Raw genomic sequence first — 18,471 nt, forward strand, 5'->3', positions numbered from 1 at the left:
GCATTTTACAGCTTGTTTCTAGCATAAAGCATTGCGGACTAAAGCGTTGTTATAGATCGCTTTATAATCCCATAATCATGTCCATAAGAATGCTGTGAAATGCTGTGAGATATTCCGTGTTCTGAACGAGTACATAACTGGGCGCCTGGAGACACGGAGTGAGTGGATAGAGGCATTTGCGATTTGTTCCCGCTATACTCTCAACTCCGGCGGTCGTGGGTGACGTTGGACGTAGATATGGATCACATGCGTAAATTGATGGTGTCACATCCGACTACTCAAATTTGAGGATTACTTCTCCCCACAATCTGATCCACGCCCGGGAAAGCAGTGGATGAGTAATCCGTTCACCAGCACTGAAGAGATTTGTCACCGGTTCTTGAGGATTGGAGATGTCCTGTGACCAAGGCCTGCGCGCTCGTTTTAATGAGATGCGCCTGTCCACATTCTGGCTGTTCAGCAACTCTGCAAGATGGGAGAAACTCCCCAAATACAGGTGTGCCAAGTTTGTAGCATCATACATAAGAAGACTCAAGGCTGTAATCTCACCCAAAGGTGTTTCAACAAAGTACTGAGTAAAGGGTCTGAATACTTATTCGGTTTTTTATTTTCAATCAATTTACAAAAAAAATCTAAAAACCTGTTTTTGCTTTGTCATTATGTGGTATTGTGTGTAGTTTGATGAGGGGGAAAACAATGTTATACATTTTAGAATAAGGCTGTAACGTAACAACATGTGGAAAAAGTCAAGAGGTCTGAATGCTTTCCAAAGGCACTATATATGATTCATTTCTTTGACGCAAAGAGTTGCCTCGGGACTGCAGGTGAAGTGTTCCGTGTTCTGAACGAGTAGGACTACATAACGGAACATGGATTACGGTGGGACCGTTTGTATCGATTTCAAGAAAAAGCTGTCCATATAATATGTTACGAATTATAATTTGTATATGTTACGCATTTGCAAAACGTACACTATGTTACAAATTTGCAAAACAAATGATATGTTCCAATTTCGCAAAATGTACAATATGTTACAAATTTGCTAAACTTCTGATGTTACAAATTCTAGCTAGGTGGCCAATGTTAATTAGCTGGCTAACATTAGATAGGCTAGGTGTTAGGGTTAAGTTTATGAGTTGAGTTGAAGGGTTAGAGTTAGGGCAAGGGTTAGCTAACAGGGTTAGGGATAGGGTAAGGGTTAGCTAAAAGGGATAAGGTTAGGGTTAGGAGAAGGGTTAGCTAACATGCTAAGTAGTTGCAAAGTAGCTAAAAAGTAGTAAGTAGTTGAAAAGTTGCTAATTATCTAAAATGCTAAAGTTGCCCATGATGAGATTCAAACTCACAACATTTAGGTTGCTAGATGGTCGCGTTATACACCCACCCATCCACCCCGACTAACCACCCTACTTTTGTTTTTGTCCTAAGAAGCCATCTGTCTTATGTAACCATGCCAAAATTAACATATCATACTAATTTGAGTGTCCCGGATTTACAATTCCTATGTTATGTCTAGTCTATGAGAACAGGCTGGTTTGGTGTACTGTAACTATACTTAGACATGGTAATACAATTTCTTTACTGCAGCATGCATAGTTCAGCGCATTGCGCAAGTAGGGCCATGGCAAGTATTTATCTGAGTCAAGTATATACAGTATTCCAGTCAAATATGCAGCAGACCACGAAAAACCTCCCAATCATATTCAAGACTCTCAGGTTTCAGGTATGACACAGATGCAAACAGTGTCAAAGTAACAAAAGTTTATTTCTAGTACAGGGGCAGGCAAACGACAGGTCAAGGGCAGGCAGAGGTCAGTAATCCAGAAAGGGTGCAACAGGTCCAGAACGGCAGGCAGTCTCAGGGTCAGGGCAGGCAGGGGTCAATAATCCAGAGAGGTGTGGCACAATATAGAACGGCAGTCAGGCAGAAAGGTAAAAACCGGGAAAGACTAGAAAACAGGAACAAGAACATACAGGAGCAAGGGGACAAAGGCTGGTAGGTTTCACGTAACAAAACGAACTGGCAACAGACAAACAGAGAACACAGGTATAAATACACTGGGGATAATGGGGAAGATGGGCGACACCTGGAGGGGGGTGGAGACAAGCACAAAGACAGGTGAAACAGATCAGGTTGTGACACAAGACAAATATGCTGCAGACAGGCAAGCATTCCTCCACAGACCGGCTCCGATCCATGGACCTGGACCGGGGTTTGAGAAAGGCTGGTACAGGCTATGGATATTTTTACTGAGACCACACTAGGCACATTTGATATTGCGTGCCCAGCAGAGAATCAGGGATGAGGGGCATCATCGGGCACACAATAAATTAATTCTCAAACCCTGAGCAATATGACATTTCATTGATTACAAATGACATGACCCTCGCCTGGAATACATTTCAAAAGTACTAAACCCTCCCACTGACTGAAATGGAAATATGATGAGCCTCACCCATATTCCTCTGGGTAACTATTGTGTACATTTCGACCTCTCCCGAAGAATGTTTAATGACACTCTTCTAGTCTGGATATCAGCTGATTTTGTGTTCTTTGAGAGGAGAGGAAGCAAAGTTATAAGAGGCTTGCAGGAAACCCAAATATGTGACCTTCATCTGCTACAGAGTTATAAACATCAGCTGTGTACAGAGTAATAAAACAGTAGTAAAGCAATCACAACAGTCAAAGTACTTAATCACATCCAACAGTAGTCATAAACGAATAAACTCCTTGTACCTGGACCTTTAGTAACTTCTCTGGCATCAAACACTATCAACAAAAATAAGAACACGTACCACACAGTTTGGGAACCACTGCCCAAACTAAATCTTAACTTCAGCAATCTTACATTTTCCCATTACAGTCATTCATTCCATTTCAATCTCAATTCAAAGGTTATTGTATGAAATAACTATTACTTTGAAGTTGTACCACAGACTTGACTTAGTGATAGAGATTCTACAGTTTGTGGTGTAGCTGTCCAGTGTCCCAAGGCAGTACTGTGTAACACAGTATGGTATGATATTTATGTTCTGAAACATGTCAAACGGACACTAATGGCAGCTAGAGGGTGAAATAAATGTTGGACATGTTCAAGCACGTTAGAGGAAGGAGACCAACCAACCTGTGAATATCAGGTGATTTGCCCCTAAGACATTTCACAGGATGAACACATTAGAAGTATAGACAAACTCTTATTAAAAAGAGTGTTTTTCTTGACTTGTTTTTCCTTACATAGTAAGGTACAAAGTCTTCAGCGTATGAGCATTGCTATCTGATCAAATGAATATGCTGTAGATTAGATATCATATCTCTATGATGTGGTATAGGCCTACTGATAAATGGGACCTGGCTATGTCGTGATCCTGTGGATTTAGTTGACCACAAGCTCTGGTATTCCCCCCTAGTTTTTCAAACAACCTCTGTGCTGTCATATTGCATTAGCTATAGTACAGTGCTCTGCATGGAAAGTTTCAATGGAAAACACGGCAAGCAGCACTTCATGAGATGTCTTTGTCTAATAAACCACAGACATAGATGATAATGTGTAGTTGTACCCCAGAGTCATCTGGTCTCCAAATGTAGAGAAGGAGTAAACAACACTAGCAGCGCCCCTCTGGCGGCACCCCATCATTCAGTGCAATTTGAATGAGGATAGACAGTGAAGCAACAACCACAGAAACTTCAACTCAACAACCCCCTGATGGTCTTTGGATGCTGCTAATATTCTCAACGCGGAAGCATTAAAAAAAACATTCCTGTGGGAAATTATGGGTTACACTACAGACATCAAAAGGAAAATAAAAGGAATTGGGCCACCCCATGCCACCACCATAAACACTGAAGGGAAACAAGCTGCTTAAATAGCTGGGGAAGGGAGCAGAATTGTGATTAGGGAAGATGGATCACCAGGTGGGTGGTGAGTTGAAAGCGGAGGGGTCAGAAACAACAAAGCGATTAATTACAATTTGAAAAGCTTCTTTGAAAACGAATATAAATCAGGATTAAACAACAGTGGGACAGATCCTTCAGCTTTCTTAGACTCAACAACCCTGAAGCAATTATCAGCAAATAAAAAATAACTTAAAAAACAGATCACCCAAAAATAAATATTAGATACTGTTAAAACATTCACGTGGAGAAAAGCAACAGGAATTAATGATTTCCCATAGAATTCTATTTAACATTTTGAGACAAAATAGCACCCCTTTTACACAAATGACAACACACATCACTCAATTTACAGTACATGGGGTACAGGTACAGAGTCAATGTGCGGGAGCACCGGTTAGTCGAGGTAATTGAGGTAATATGTACATGTAGGTAGAGTTAAAGTGACTATACATAGATAATAAACAGAGAATAGCAGCAGCGTAAAAGAGGGGGGGGGGCAATGCAAATAGTCTGGGTAGCCATTTGATTAGCTATTCCTGAGTCTTATGGCTTGGGAGTAGAAGCTGTTGAGAAATCTTTTGGACCTAGACTTGACCTAGATACCGCTTGCTGTGCGGTAGCGGAGTGAACAGTCTATGACTAGGGTGGCTGGAGTCTGACAGTTTTTAGGGTCTACCTCTGACACTACCTGGTATAGAGGTCCTGGATGGCAGGAAGCTTGGCCCCAGTGATGTACTGGGCCGTATGCACTACCCTCTGTAGTGCCTTGCGGTTGGACGCTTAACAGTTGCCATACCAGGCAGTGATGCAACCAGTCAGGACCCATGCCAAATCTTTTCAGTCTCCTGAATAGGTTTTGCCGTGCCCTCTTCACGACTGTCTTGGTGTGCTTGGACCATGATAGTTTGTTGGTGATGTGGACACCAAGGAACTTGAAGCTTTCAAACTGCTCCACTACAACCCTGTCGATGAAAATGGGGGCGTACTCGGCCCTCCTTTTCCTGTAGTCCACAATCATCTGCTTTGTCTGTATCGCATTGAGGGAGATGTTGTTGTCCTGGCTCCACATGGCCAGGTCTCTGACTTCCTCCCTATAGGTTGTCTCATCGTTGTCGGTGATCAGCAAACTTGTGTCATCAGCAAACTTAATGATGGTGTTGGGGTCGTGCCTGGCCGTGCAGTCATGAGTGAACTGGGAGTACATGAGGGGACTGAGCACGCATCCCTGAGGGGCCCCGTGTTTAGGATCAGCATGGCGGATGTGTCGTTACCCACCGTTACCACCTGGGGGCAGCCCGTCAGGAAGTCCAGGATCCAGTTGCAGATGGAGGTGTTTAGTCCCAGGGTCCTTAGCTTATTGATGAGCTTTGAGGGCACTTGAACGCTGAGCTGTAGTCAATGAATAGCATTCTCACATAGGTGTTCCTTTTGTCCAGGTGGGAAAGGGCATTGTGGAGTGCAATAGAGACTGCATCATCTGTGAATCTGTTGGGGCGGTATGCAAATGAGGGTGGGTCTAGGTTTTCTGGGATAATGGTGCTGATGTGGGCCATGACAGGCATTTCAAAGCACTTCATGGCTGCAGACGTGAGTGCTACGGGTTGGTAGTCATTAAGGCAGGTTACCTTAGTGTTCTTGGGCACAGGGACTACAGTGGTCTGCTTGAAACATATTGGTATTACAGACTCACACAGAGAGAGTTTGAAAATGTCAGTGAAAACACTTGCCAGTTGGTCAGCGCATGCTCAGAGTACACATCCTGGTAATTCGTCTGGCCGTGCGGCCTTGTGAATGTTGACCTGTTTAAAGGTCTTACTCACATCGGCTATGGAGAGCGTGATCACACAGTCGTCCGGAACAGATGATGCTCTCGTGGATGTTTTAATGTTACTTGCCTCGAAGCGAGCATAGAAGTAATTTAGCTAGTCTGGTAGGCTCGTGCCACTGGGCAGCTCACGGCTGTGCTTCTCTTTTTAGTCTGTAATAGTTTGCAAGCCCTGCCACATCCGACGAGCGTCGGAGCCGGTGTAGTACGATTCGATCTTAGTCTTGTATTGACTGTTTGCTGTTTGATGGTTCGTTGTAGGGCATAGCAGGATTTCTTGTATGCTTCCAGGTTAGAGTCTCGCTCCTTGAAAGCGGCAGCTCTACCATTTAGCTCAGTGCGGATGTTGCCTGTAATCCATGGCTTCTGGTTGGGGTATGTATTTGTATTTGTATTTATTATGGATCCCCATTATCTGTTGCTTTAGCAGCAGCTACTCTTCCTGGGGTCCAGCAAAATTAAGGCAGCTTATACCATTTTAAAAACATTACAATACATTCACAGATTTCCCAACACACTGTGTGCCCTCAGGCCCCTACCCCACCACTACCACATATCTACAGTACTAAATCCATGTGTATGTATAATGTGTATGTGTGTGTGTGTGTGTGTGTGTGTTTTAAATCTAATTTTACTGCTTGCGTCAGTTACTTGATGTGGAATAGATTTCCATGTAGTCATGGCTCTATGTCGTAATGTGTGCCTCGCATAGTCTGTTCCGGACTTGGGGACTGTGAAGAGACCTCTTGTAGCATGTCTTGTGGGGTATGCATGGGTGTCCGGCTGTGTGCCAGTAGTCTAGACAGACAGCTCGGTGCATTCAACATGTCAATACCTCTCATAAATAAAAGTAGTGATGAAGTCAATCTCTCCTCCACTTTCAGCCAGGAGAGATTGACATGCATATTATTAATATTAGCTCTCTGTGTTCATCCAAGGGCCAGCTGTGCTGCCCTGTTCTGAGCCAATTGCAATTTTCCTAAGTCCTTTTTTGTGGCACCTGACCACACGACTGAACAGTAGTCAAGGTGCGACAAAACTAGGGCCTGTAGGACCTGCCTTGTTGATAGTGTTAAAAAGGCAGAGCATCGCTTTATTATAGACAGACTTCTCCCCTTCTTAGCTACTACTGCATCAATATGTTTTGACCATGACAGTTTACAATCTAGGATTACTCCAAGTTTAGTCATCTCAACTTGCTCAATTTCCACGTGATTTATTACAAGATTTAGTTGAGGTTTAGGGTTTAGTGAGTGTTTTATTCCAAATACAATGCTTTTAGTTGTATAAATATTTAGGGCTAATTTATTCCTTGTCACCCACTCTGAAACTAACTGCAGCTCTTTGTTGAGTGTTGCAGTCATTTCAGTCGCTGTAGTAGCTGACGTTTATAGTTTTGAGTCATCCGCATACATAGACACTCTGGCTTTACTCAGTGGCATGTCGTTAGTAAAAATTGAAAAAAGCAAGGGGCCTAAACAGCTGCCCTGAGGAATTCTTGATTCTAACTAGATTATATTTGAGAGGCTTCCGTTAAAGAACACCCTCTGTGTTCTGTTAGACAAGTAACTCTTTATCCACATTGTAGCACGGAGTGTAAAGCCATAACGCATACATTTTTCCAGCAGCAGACTATGATCGATAATGTCAAAAGCTGCATTGAAATCTAACAAGACACTCCCCGCAATCATTTTATCATCAATTTCTCTCAGCCAATCATGTACTTACAGTCACTGTGGGGATGACGTCATCGATGCACTTCTTGATGAAGCCGGTGACTGATGTGGTGTACTCCTCAATGCCATCGGAGGAATCCCGGAACATATTGCAGTCTGTGCTAACAAAACAGTCCTGTAGCTTAGCATCTACTTCATCTGACCACTTTCTTATTGACCGAGTCACTGGTGCTTCCTGCATTAGTTTTTGCTTGTAAGCAGGAATCAGGAGGATAGAATTATGGTCAGATTTGCCAAATGGAGGGTGAGGGAGAGCTTTGTATGTGTATCTGTGTGAGGAGTAAAGGTGGTCTAGAGTTTTTTCCCCCTCTGTTTGCACATTTAACATGCTGGTAGAAATGAGGTAAAACGGATTTAGGTTTCCCTGCATTAATGTCCATGGCCACTAGGAGCGCCGCCTCTGGATGAGCGTTTTCCTGTTTGCTTATGGCCGTATAAAGCTCATTGAGTGCGGTCTTAGTGCCAGCATCGGTTTGTGGTGGTAAATAGACAGCTACGAAGAATATAGATGAAAACTCTCTTGGTAAATAGTGTGGTCTACAGCTTATCATGAGATCCTCTACCTTGGGTGGGCAAAACCTCGAGACTTTATTAGATATCGTGCACCAGATGTTGTTTACAAATATACATAGACCCTTGTCTTACCAGATGCTACTGTTCTATCCTGCTGATACAGTGTATAACCCGCAAGCTGTATGTTATTTATGTCGTTGTTCAGCCACGACTCTGTGAAACATAAGATGTCCCGTTGGTAGGATATACAGTTGAAGTCGGAAGTTTACATATACCTTATCCAAATACATTTAAACTCAGTTTTTCACAATTCCTGACATTTAATCCTAGTAACAATTCCCTGTCTTAGGTTAGTTAGGATCAACAGTTTATTTTAAGAATGTGAAATGTCAGAATAATAGTAGAGAGAATGATTTATTTCAGCTTTTATTTATTTCATCACATTCCCAGTGGGTCAGAAGTTTACATACACTCAATTAGTATTTGGTAGCATTCCCTTTCAATTGTTTAACTTGGGTCAAACGTTTCAGGTAGCCTTCCACAAGCTTCCCACAATAAGTTGGGTGAATTTTGGCCCATTCCTCCTGACAGAGCTGGTGTAACAGAATCAGGTTTGTAGGCCTCCTTGCTCACACACTTTTTCAGTTCAGCCCACAAATTCTCTATGGGATTGGGGTCAGGTCTTTGTGATGGCCACTCCATTACCTTGACTTTGTTGTCCTTAAGCCATTTTGCCACAACTTTGGAAGTATGCTTGGGGTCATTGTCCATTTGGAAGACCCATTTGTGACCAAGTTTTAACTTCCTGACTGATGTCTTGAGATGTTGCTTCAATATATCCACATAATTTTCCTTGCTAATGATGCCATCTATTTTGTGAAGTGCACCAGTCCCTCCTGCAGCAAAGCACCCCCACAACATGATGCTGCCACCCCCATGCTTCACAGTTGGGATGGTGTTCTTCGGCTTGCAAGCCTCCCCCTTTTTCCTCCAAACATAACGGTGGTCATTATGGCCAAACAGTTCTATATTTGTTTCATCAGACCAGAGGACCTTTCTCCAAAAAGTAAGATCTTTGTCCCCATGTTCAGTTGCAAACCGTAGTCTGGCTTTTTTATGGCGATTTTCTTCTTCCTTGCTGAGTGGCCTTTCAGGTTATTTTGATATAGGACTCATTTTACTGTGGATATAGATACTTTTGTACTTGGTTCCTCCAGCAGCTTCACAAGGTCCTCACAAGCACTGAGTTTGAAGGTAGGACTTGAAATACATCCACAGTTACACCTCCAATTGACTCAAATGATGTCAATTAACCTATCAGAAGCTTCGAAAGCCATGACATTTTTTGGAATTTTCCAAGCTGTTTAAAGGCACAGTCAACGTAGTGTATGTAAACTTCTGACCCACTGGAATTGTGATACAGTGAGTTATAAGTGAAATAATCTGTCTGTAAACAATTGTTGGAAAAATGACTTGTGTCACACACAAAGTAGATGTCCTAACCGATTTGCCAAAACTATAGTTTGTTAAAACCTCTCTAGGGTATGTGGGACGGTAGCGTCCCACCTCGCCAACAGCCAGTGAAATAGCAGAGCGCCAAATTCAAAACAACAAAAATCTCATAATTCAAATTTCTCACACATACAAGTATTATACACAATTTTAAAGATAATCTTCTCATTAATCCACCCACAGTGTCCGATTTCAAAAAGGCTTTACGGCGAAAGCATAGCATTAGATTATGTTAGGACAGCAACTAGACAAGAAAAACCACACAGCCATTTTCCAAGCAAGGAGAGGCGTCACAAAAACCAGAAATACAGCTAAAATGAATCACTAACCTTTGATGATCTTCATCAGATGGCACTCATAGGACTTCATGTTACACAATACATATATGTTTTGCTCGATACATTTCAGATTTATATCCAAAAACCCCATTTTACATTGGCGTGTAATGTTCAGAAATGTTTTGCCTCCAAAACCACCGGTGAATGAGCACATCAATTTACAGAAATACTCATCATAAACTTTGATAAAAGATACAAAAGTTATGCACAGAATTATAGATAAACTTCTCCTTAATCTGTGTCAGATTTCAAAAAAGCTTTACGGCGAAAGCAAACTTTGCAATAATCTGAGTACAGCGCTCAGACATCAAAACAAGCCATCCAGATACCCGCCATTTTGGAGTCAACAGAAGTCACAAATAGCATTATAAATATTCACTTACCTTTGATGATCTTCATCGGAATGCACTCCCAGGAATCCCAGTTCCACAATAAATGTTTGTTTTGTTTCGATTAAGTCCATATTTATGTCCAAATACCTCCTTTTGTTCGCGCGTTCAGTCGAGTAATCCAAATGCACTGTGCTCGCGCAGTAAATTCAGACGAAAACTCAAAAAAGTTATATTACAGTTCGTAGAAACATGTCAAATGATGTATAGAATCAATCTTTAGGATGTTTTTATCATAAATCTTCCATAATATTCCAACCGGACGATTCCTTTGTCTTCAGAAATGAAAAGGAACACACCTAACTCTCACGGGAGCGAGCGTGATTGAGCTCATGTTATTTTCTCAGTCATCTGATTCCAAGCGCTCTTATTCTCACCCCATTCACAGTAGAAGCATGAAACAACGTTCTAAAGACTGTTGACATCTAGTGGAAGCCTTAGGAAGTGCAAAATGACCCCACAGACACTGTATATTAGATAGGCAATCACTTCAAAACTACAAACCTCAGATTTCCACACTTCCTGGTTGGATTTTTTTCTCAGGTTTTTGCCTGCCATATGAGTTCTGTTATACTCACAGACATCATTCAAACAGTTTTAGAAACTTCAGAGTGTTTTCTATCCAAATCTACTAATAATATGCATATCTTAGCTTCCAGGCCGGAGTAGCAGGCAGTTTACTACGGGCACGCTTTTCATCCGGACGTCAAAATACTGCCCCCTACCCAAGAGAGGTTTAACAAGAAATTTGTGGAGTGGTTGAAAAACGAGTTTTAATGACTCCAACCTAAGTGTATGCAAACTTCCGACTTCAACTGTGTATATCTTGTGTAAATTAATCCGGTGTATATACGTATAGATTGCATTGGGATTACTGTTACAGTGCTATTTGGTATTCGTTCCAACATTTCTTGATACATTTTTTTTTGTTGTTGTATTATTTGTGTACTTGTTTGACATTTTACTGCATTGTTGGGAGCTAGTAACATAAGGATTTTGTTGCACCCGCTATAACATCTGCTAAACTGTGTATGATTTGTCTATGGACAAAGAAAGATAGCAATCCACACTTTGGTTTTGATAAGCTAACCTCTAACTATTATCAACATTAGCATTGTGCCAACAATTCCTGAAATCGGTAAACTATCACTTATAGTTATGTCGGCTCAGGAATTATGTTTTTACTAGTGGTTGTCTGTTCCTTGTTATTATCATAAGACGTGCAACATTCTGTGAGCTGTCCAATTAAATTGATATGAACATGGATAGTCCCTGTCAATATCACTGCAAGGAAATCTTAGATCCCTTTGAAAATAAAGTTCTGAGTTATGTGTTTCAAAATCCTATGTCCTTGTTTATAAAAGTGATACATTTTTAGGGGCTGTACACGTAATGTTTGTTAGTGTAAGTGGGCTCCGTGTCCAAATCTGTTTATCAGTGCAACCAGACTGGTTATGAGATGACTGTGCATCCTTTCCTGGAAGTGTACTGTTGAGATGCAGTTTGATATCCTGTTGCACTTGGAGCCATAATTGACTTGTTTTCTTCATTCTGTAGATCAATAAAGGACCATTTGGAGAGATTCAGTACATATGGAGCATTAGAGCTAAACCTACAGTAAATATGATAAACCTCTCCCTAACTTCAATGGTCCAGTGAAATTCACAAACAAACATTTTTCATAATTTTGTTTTAAGCCTTCCCCAAACCATTGACCTAACCTTAACCTCTAAATGTCTAAGTCATTCGGGGAGCGGTGTTCTACTAAGCTAACATATACATTTTGTTTAAAGATCGTCATACCATGAATTTGATTTGGAATTTTAGGACCCCATTAGGTATCAAAAGCAATTATTTATAGCTCATAGAAAGGCATTGAATAATTAATTTGTAAATAGCAAAATCTCACAAGGAATAAGTGTCTGTCCTATAAGTGTCTGTCCTATATCTAGGATATATAAGAAAGCTCAGGAAATATATATATATATATTTGTACACATATTTAACCCTTTATTTTTGTTGGGACAAAACTACCTTCGTACTTCCATTAATTTGTATGGGTTACCTTCAGGGTTACCTCCAGAGGACACTTGTGGTAGAGCAACTAACTAACTAATACCATCGTGTTCATGAGAGTCTCATCTTTCCATTGAGTGGTCATGTTAGTTTCTAGGCCAAACCGTTCGGCCGCTACAGTGGTTTTCGTGAGAAGATATTCAGGATGTCTCACAGTGGGACAAACACCGCTGTAGCTTGCCCACCTTCCACCGCAGATGCAGAAGGCCTTATGGCGGCTACACGGTTTACGTGTGTATATTTACCCGCCTGCATGTTCGTGGGTGTTTTGTTTTTGTTGCAGGCAGCGGAGTCTTTCCGTTGCGTTACACCCAGAGAGGAAGTCTGCCTTGGAGGGAAGATGGCGGAAGTGGTTGATGAGTTAGAATTAAGCAGCGCATCCAGTAAACTTGGTGAAGACCAATGTTCTGAATCTGTCGTACGAGGGCAAAAACCAAAATGTGCACCCCTTGGGGTCCTGAGGACCGAGTTTGGGAAACCCTGGGCTACACAGTTGTTACAGTACACATTTGATAGACTTTATGTTCCTGTTCAATACTAATGGAAATGCTGATTTTATACAAAGGTTCTTCTGGCCTTGATGACACCAAGAGGTTGGCGCCAAACTAAAGAACAGGGCTACCGCACACAAAGCTATCGTAGACAACCCTGATGCTATGCTCGAAGACAGGAATAAGTACAAAAAGGCCTGCTATAACCTCCACAGTGTAATCAAATGAGCAAAAGGACAATATAGGAATAATATTACACAGGCTCCGACGCCCGCTGCATGTGGCAGGGGCCACAGTCCATTACGGATTACAAGGGAAGACCCAACCGTGATCTGCCCAATGACGCCTCTACCAGACGACCACAACGCATTTTATACACACTTTGACAACAACAACATCGAGCCGGGTGTGAGGGCCGTCACCCACCCAGAGGTTTGGGTGATCTCGCTCTCACAACATGGTATTCCAGGGCACGTTCTCAGAGCATGCGCAGAACAGCTGACAGGCATATTCACAGTCATTTTCAACCTCTCATGGTGGTTGATGGTTGATGGAGTTGCAAGGCATAGAGCAAGAGTGTGCCTGGACGGTGCGTTGGGTGTCATTTGCAGGTAGAAATGTGTTCAACATCCACTGAAGTAGCTAGCAAGTTTACTAGATATCTACATTAGTTGCCTTGGTAACCAAAGAAATAGACTTGCTAGTTAGCTAACCAAACCATCAGTCCTAGCTTGCTATATGAACATTTAATACAACACTGCAATAACGTTTTCAATTGTACTTTTGCTTTCAAAAGCAGCTCAAACATAGAACATGTAAGAATGAACTATAGCCATTGAATTCTACCTTTCAGATATACCATGCGTTATAGGGAAATAATGCACACTCTAGAATTCCCTTCAAGCCAATCAGAAACGAGTATTCAACAATGACATGGTCTAAATTAGATAAGGAAGTGGGTGGTTCGAACCCTGAATGTGGATTTGGCTGACAGCCGTGGTATATCAGACCTTATTCACCTAATCTTCAATGGAAATAACTAACTCGCTATCGCTTCTCACAACTTCCCAAACATGGATTCACGCAAAACGGGCATTTTATGTTTGGTAAGGGGATTCCACAATAACTGGCAGAAACCGAAGCTGTTCATAGAGCAGGAGGGTTTTGACCACCAAACTTTTTTCAGATTGGAGAGCAGTTGTGAGGCACCTTTTGATTTGTACCCACCTCCTAAGGAGAAGGAGTCTCTTCGGCTTTGGCTCAAAGCATTGAACTTGAAGAAACCACTAAACCGTGCTTGTGTTCCTGTCACTTCGTGGACAAGAGGCCGACTGAAGAGCATCCTTTCACTGAGAAGTGGTTGGGCAATTTTGCTCCAGTACAGACCAGATGGCGACGTCTCAACAGGACATCAACAAATACAGGTACTGTAGCTGTTAGTGTGACAGGTTAAAGGAAATACTCATAGCCTGTTATACATTAAAAAGTATTAGTACGTTCATAGTATGTGAGGATCTTAAAACATCTAAGGTTAAAAAGATCATGCATTCTGTATTAGTTGATAGAGATTGATAACATTCATATAATTGTGTTAAAAAGTTCAAATCCATCAAGCGTACAAAGGGTAAGAATTGTAAAAGGAATGTGTAAACGTTATTGATTACTTTATTTTGTGGTGCCTAATTGAAGGGGAAAAGTGTTAATCTGTGTTCTGCTAAATGCTCTTAATCTATGAGCCTGAGATCGATTGCTCTGGTCTCCACCCAAGTTCGCGGGGAAATCGCGGTCTTTTCCTTATTGCAGTAAAAGTTCTCAGTGAGGAAACAATACCGTATCACACTCGTGATTATTTCTCCCCTTTTTCAGGTACGTTATTGATGATAAAACAGATTCATTTAAATGTAATAACTCGCTAACATGTCAAGAGTGTTTAAGGTGTGTCTTAGTAACATCTTGAGGAAGTTAGAGTTAAGTTTGCAGAGAGTAATATGAGCCCTGCTCGGTTGCAGCGAAGGCTAGCTTCGTACTGAGAGTAGCTGCCATTTTATGTCGATCGTGAATGAACATGTGCGTTGTTAATAAGATATTTTGCGGTGTTATTTGTATAATGGTTTTTCAAACACTTTATTGACTGTTGATAAATTGAGTTATGGTTTACTGAGTTAAAGCTTTGTGCTTGACAGTTATATTGAAATTAGTGTATGTTTCAGTGAATTACAGTGTACTGTTGTGACTTGAATAAGCCTTGTACCCTACAACACTAGCTCTTTCCTGTAGATCTGTTGTTTTGTAAAATGTGTTACTTTTGTAAAATGTGTTACTTTGGTAAAATGATTTGCAGTAAAAGTTCTCAGTGAGGAAACAATATCATATCACACTCGTGATTATTTCTCCCCTTTTTCAGGGGCGTAACATTAGCTAGCTGCTGCTCGCTAGCTATCGTCGCAGATGGGGTGTTCTGAATCAGGCAGACATTTGCTAGCTTAGCTAACTATGTTAGTAGTAGGTAGCCACTCCTAAGTCCTAACATATAGAAACTAGATACATACTGTATTCACTTAGCTAGCTGGCTTGGGGGCAGCCCATCTGATACAGTGTGCTAGCTAACTAGCCTAGCTAGTTAGTCCCTACATTGTTAGCTATCCAACAACTTCTGTCTGACAATATCTCCCCAATGCCATGATATCCCCATCATTGCTGGTGATGCTCATGAAATGTCTAACTAGCTAAATTCTTAAATGTTCAATGTTAAATATTAAATGTTCAACCTAACCATGACCAGTAGGCTGTCTGTGTATTTTTGTTTTGTAAAATTTGTGGACTCTCTTATGTTTGCTTGACAGATGAAGACAACTGTGATGATGCAGAGTCTGATCTGAGTGCCAATGCAGCATAAAGATGCTGATACTCAATGGGAGGTCCCAGCACTGACTGATCACAGCTACATGTCAAGAGAACCAGTCAACAAGCCCACCTGCCACAAACAAACCCAATTTTATTTTACTAGGCAAGTCAGTTAAGAACAAATTCTTATTTTCAATGACAGCCTAGGAACAGTGGGTTAACTGCCTTGTTTGGGGGGAGAACAACAGATTTGTACCTTGTCAGCTCAGGGATTCAAACTTGCAACCTTTCAGTTACTAATCCAACACTCTAACCACTAGGCTACCCTGCCGCCCAATGTGGTAGTGCAGAGCCATTGACCCATACCATCCTGAAGAATGACACTAGCTCAGTGTTGTATGCTGGCCTTAGTGTTTTCTTTGACCATGTAGAATTTCTGAAGAAATTCTACTCGGCTAACTTCAAAATGCATATCACTGATCAAATACTGATAACCTTTATGAAGCTGAAGCTGAATCTACTCCAGGTGATCTTGCTGAAGGCTTTGCTGTGTCCCAGGGAGTAGTGAGCAGAATCTGTTCCTACTGGATTGACACAATGGAGGAGCACATGAGGATCTACATTCTAGGACTGCCGAGGGAGACAATCCAGAACACAATGCCTCAGTGCTTTAAAGAGAAGTTCCAAAACACTACATGCATCATCGACTGCTATGAAACCACTCTTCAGAAAGCACACAATATCGATTCCATAGGGAGGTCATACAGCCACTATTATTCCAGCAATACTATCAAGTATTTGGTTGTCATTGCTCCATGTGGACTCATTATGTTAATTTCTCCTGCATATGGAGGCAGATGTATGAGACAAAGGTAAACCTTGCCATACCAGCCTTCACTCAGAAAGGAGGCCAGCTGTCTGACGAGGACGTCACAAGCACGAGAAGGATAGCTAATGGGCGTATACATGTTGAGAGAGTTATCAAACGACACACAAGGTGTTCAAAAATCCTCTCCCAGACTGTTCCCATCAACCTGACACACAAAATGGACAAAGTCCTTAGAATCTGTGCAGCACTTGTTAACATGCAGGTTGAGATCATCCATGAGAATGCAGAGTGAGCAGTGAGAATGTTCATACATCTGAAATGTGACTTTATACACTATAATGTGCGTGCGTGTGTGTGTGTGTATGTATGTGTGTGTGTGTATATATATATATAGTTTCCTGTTTAATCTGAATCATTTTAATGTTCCTACATTTGAAATATACTGTAACTTTGCCTGTTCCTAATAATTACAGGAATCCACTAGGTGCCGCTATCATGCCTTCTTAAATCTATTTTAAATACATTTTCTTCAACATCAAAATGTCTCTAACAGACCAAGAGGGAGTTGTTTATCAAGTGCCACGCTGTTTTGTTCATTTGTGCTCTTGAAAACCAAACCCAGAATCAAACTGAAAACACATTTGAAACCCTTTAGACATGCCTCCCCGTCCTTCATTTCAAAATGTTAAGTATCAAAGAAAATGTCAACAAGTGGAATTTCATCGTGTTTTTCTTCACGTCATAATTTGCCACGAGCAAGAGGAGTTACGGTATGCTTCGATAAGTTCATTGTGCCATATGAGAAGAAAGAGCTATACGAGGTACAATAAAAAATATTCATGAATCGGAAGGAGTTATCCTTAGGCGTTAGATAAACACCAAGAAGAATTATGCAAATGTAATCAGGTGAATGTGCAAAAATGAAGAGAACAAAAAAAACACAGTTATGCTTAGATAAGGTAGAGCAAACAGAGTGAGCTTTAGAAGGCACAAAATAAGAACTATTTAAAAACAAAGTATTAGGCTCTGAGCCTAGATACCACACAAAATAACATATTTGGAGCACAGACTCAGTCTGCATTTACATTTTAGACATTTAGCAGACGCTCTTATCCAGTGCGACTTACATTTCATTTCAGCAGTTTGTCTCTCCAGTCCTGTGCAGAGCATGCCCATTTGCACCTGCATGTAGTACCCACAGGCTCCATTCGGTTGCAGCTGAGGAACCCCATCCACCAGCTTCACATCGATGAGTTTGCTAGAGAACAGTTCAGTCAGAGACTTATACTTCTTACTCAGAACAGGACATTTGATTTCAAGTTCTTCAGAGTTTAACACTATCTGGGCTTACAGAAAGCCATGGCTCCTTGATACTCACTACTGTGCCTCTACTCACTAGACTAAGCCCACAGCTCTCCAGCCATGTGTAGGCCACCTGCTTGTTCTCCTTGCCATATGTGGTTGCTGAGTTCCCATGGAACTTGGGGAAGAGATGCTGCCGCACAAAGTTGTCTGGATTTGTTGAGGTGTACACAGGAACCTTCTTTGCTGAGCTAACAGTGATTCGAGGTTTCCGAGGCGTCCGTCATACCACGCATAGGAGGCACTCTGTGCTTTAGTGACCTCCTCCAAGCTGGCATATTTACACTCCTCCAGCTTAAAACTTGTTAGGGATAGGGGGCAGTATTTTCACGGCCGGATAAAAAACGTACCCGATTTAATCTGGTTATTACTCCTGTCCAGAAACTAGAATATGCATATAATTAGTAGATTTGGATAGAAAACACCCTAAAGTTTCTAAAACTGTTTGAATGGTGTGAGTATAACAGAACTCATATGGCAGGCCAAAACCTGAGAAGATTCTATATGGGAAGTGCCCTGTCTGACCATTTCTTGTCCTTCTATAGCCTCTTTATCGAAAATACAGGATCTGTGCTGTAACGTGACATTTTCTAAGGCTTTCATTGGCTTTCAGAAGGTGCCAGAACGTTGAATAATAGCTCTGCAGTCTCTGGGTGAAAAACAG

At 41.5% G+C, this 18,471-nt stretch overlaps 1 protein-coding gene across 1 annotated transcript in view; it reads right to left on the reverse strand.

Moving 5' to 3' along the window:
- Positions 1–1,714: 1,714 nt before the first annotated feature.
- Positions 1,715–18,471, reverse strand: part of ptger2b (prostaglandin E receptor 2b (subtype EP2)) — a 38,941-nt gene continuing 22,184 nt past the window's right edge. Inside the window, exon 2 of the mRNA XM_029733267.1 lies at positions 1,715–2,549. Coding sequence (XP_029589127.1) covers positions 2,472–2,549 — 78 coding nt within the window. The 3' untranslated portion in view covers positions 1,715–2,471. The remainder of the gene's footprint in view (positions 2,550–18,471) is intronic.

Source organism: Salmo trutta, chromosome 35 (genome assembly GCF_901001165.1).
Source record: "Salmo trutta chromosome 35, fSalTru1.1, whole genome shotgun sequence".
In the NCBI taxonomy this organism is placed as follows: Eukaryota; Metazoa; Chordata; class Actinopteri; order Salmoniformes; family Salmonidae; genus Salmo; species Salmo trutta.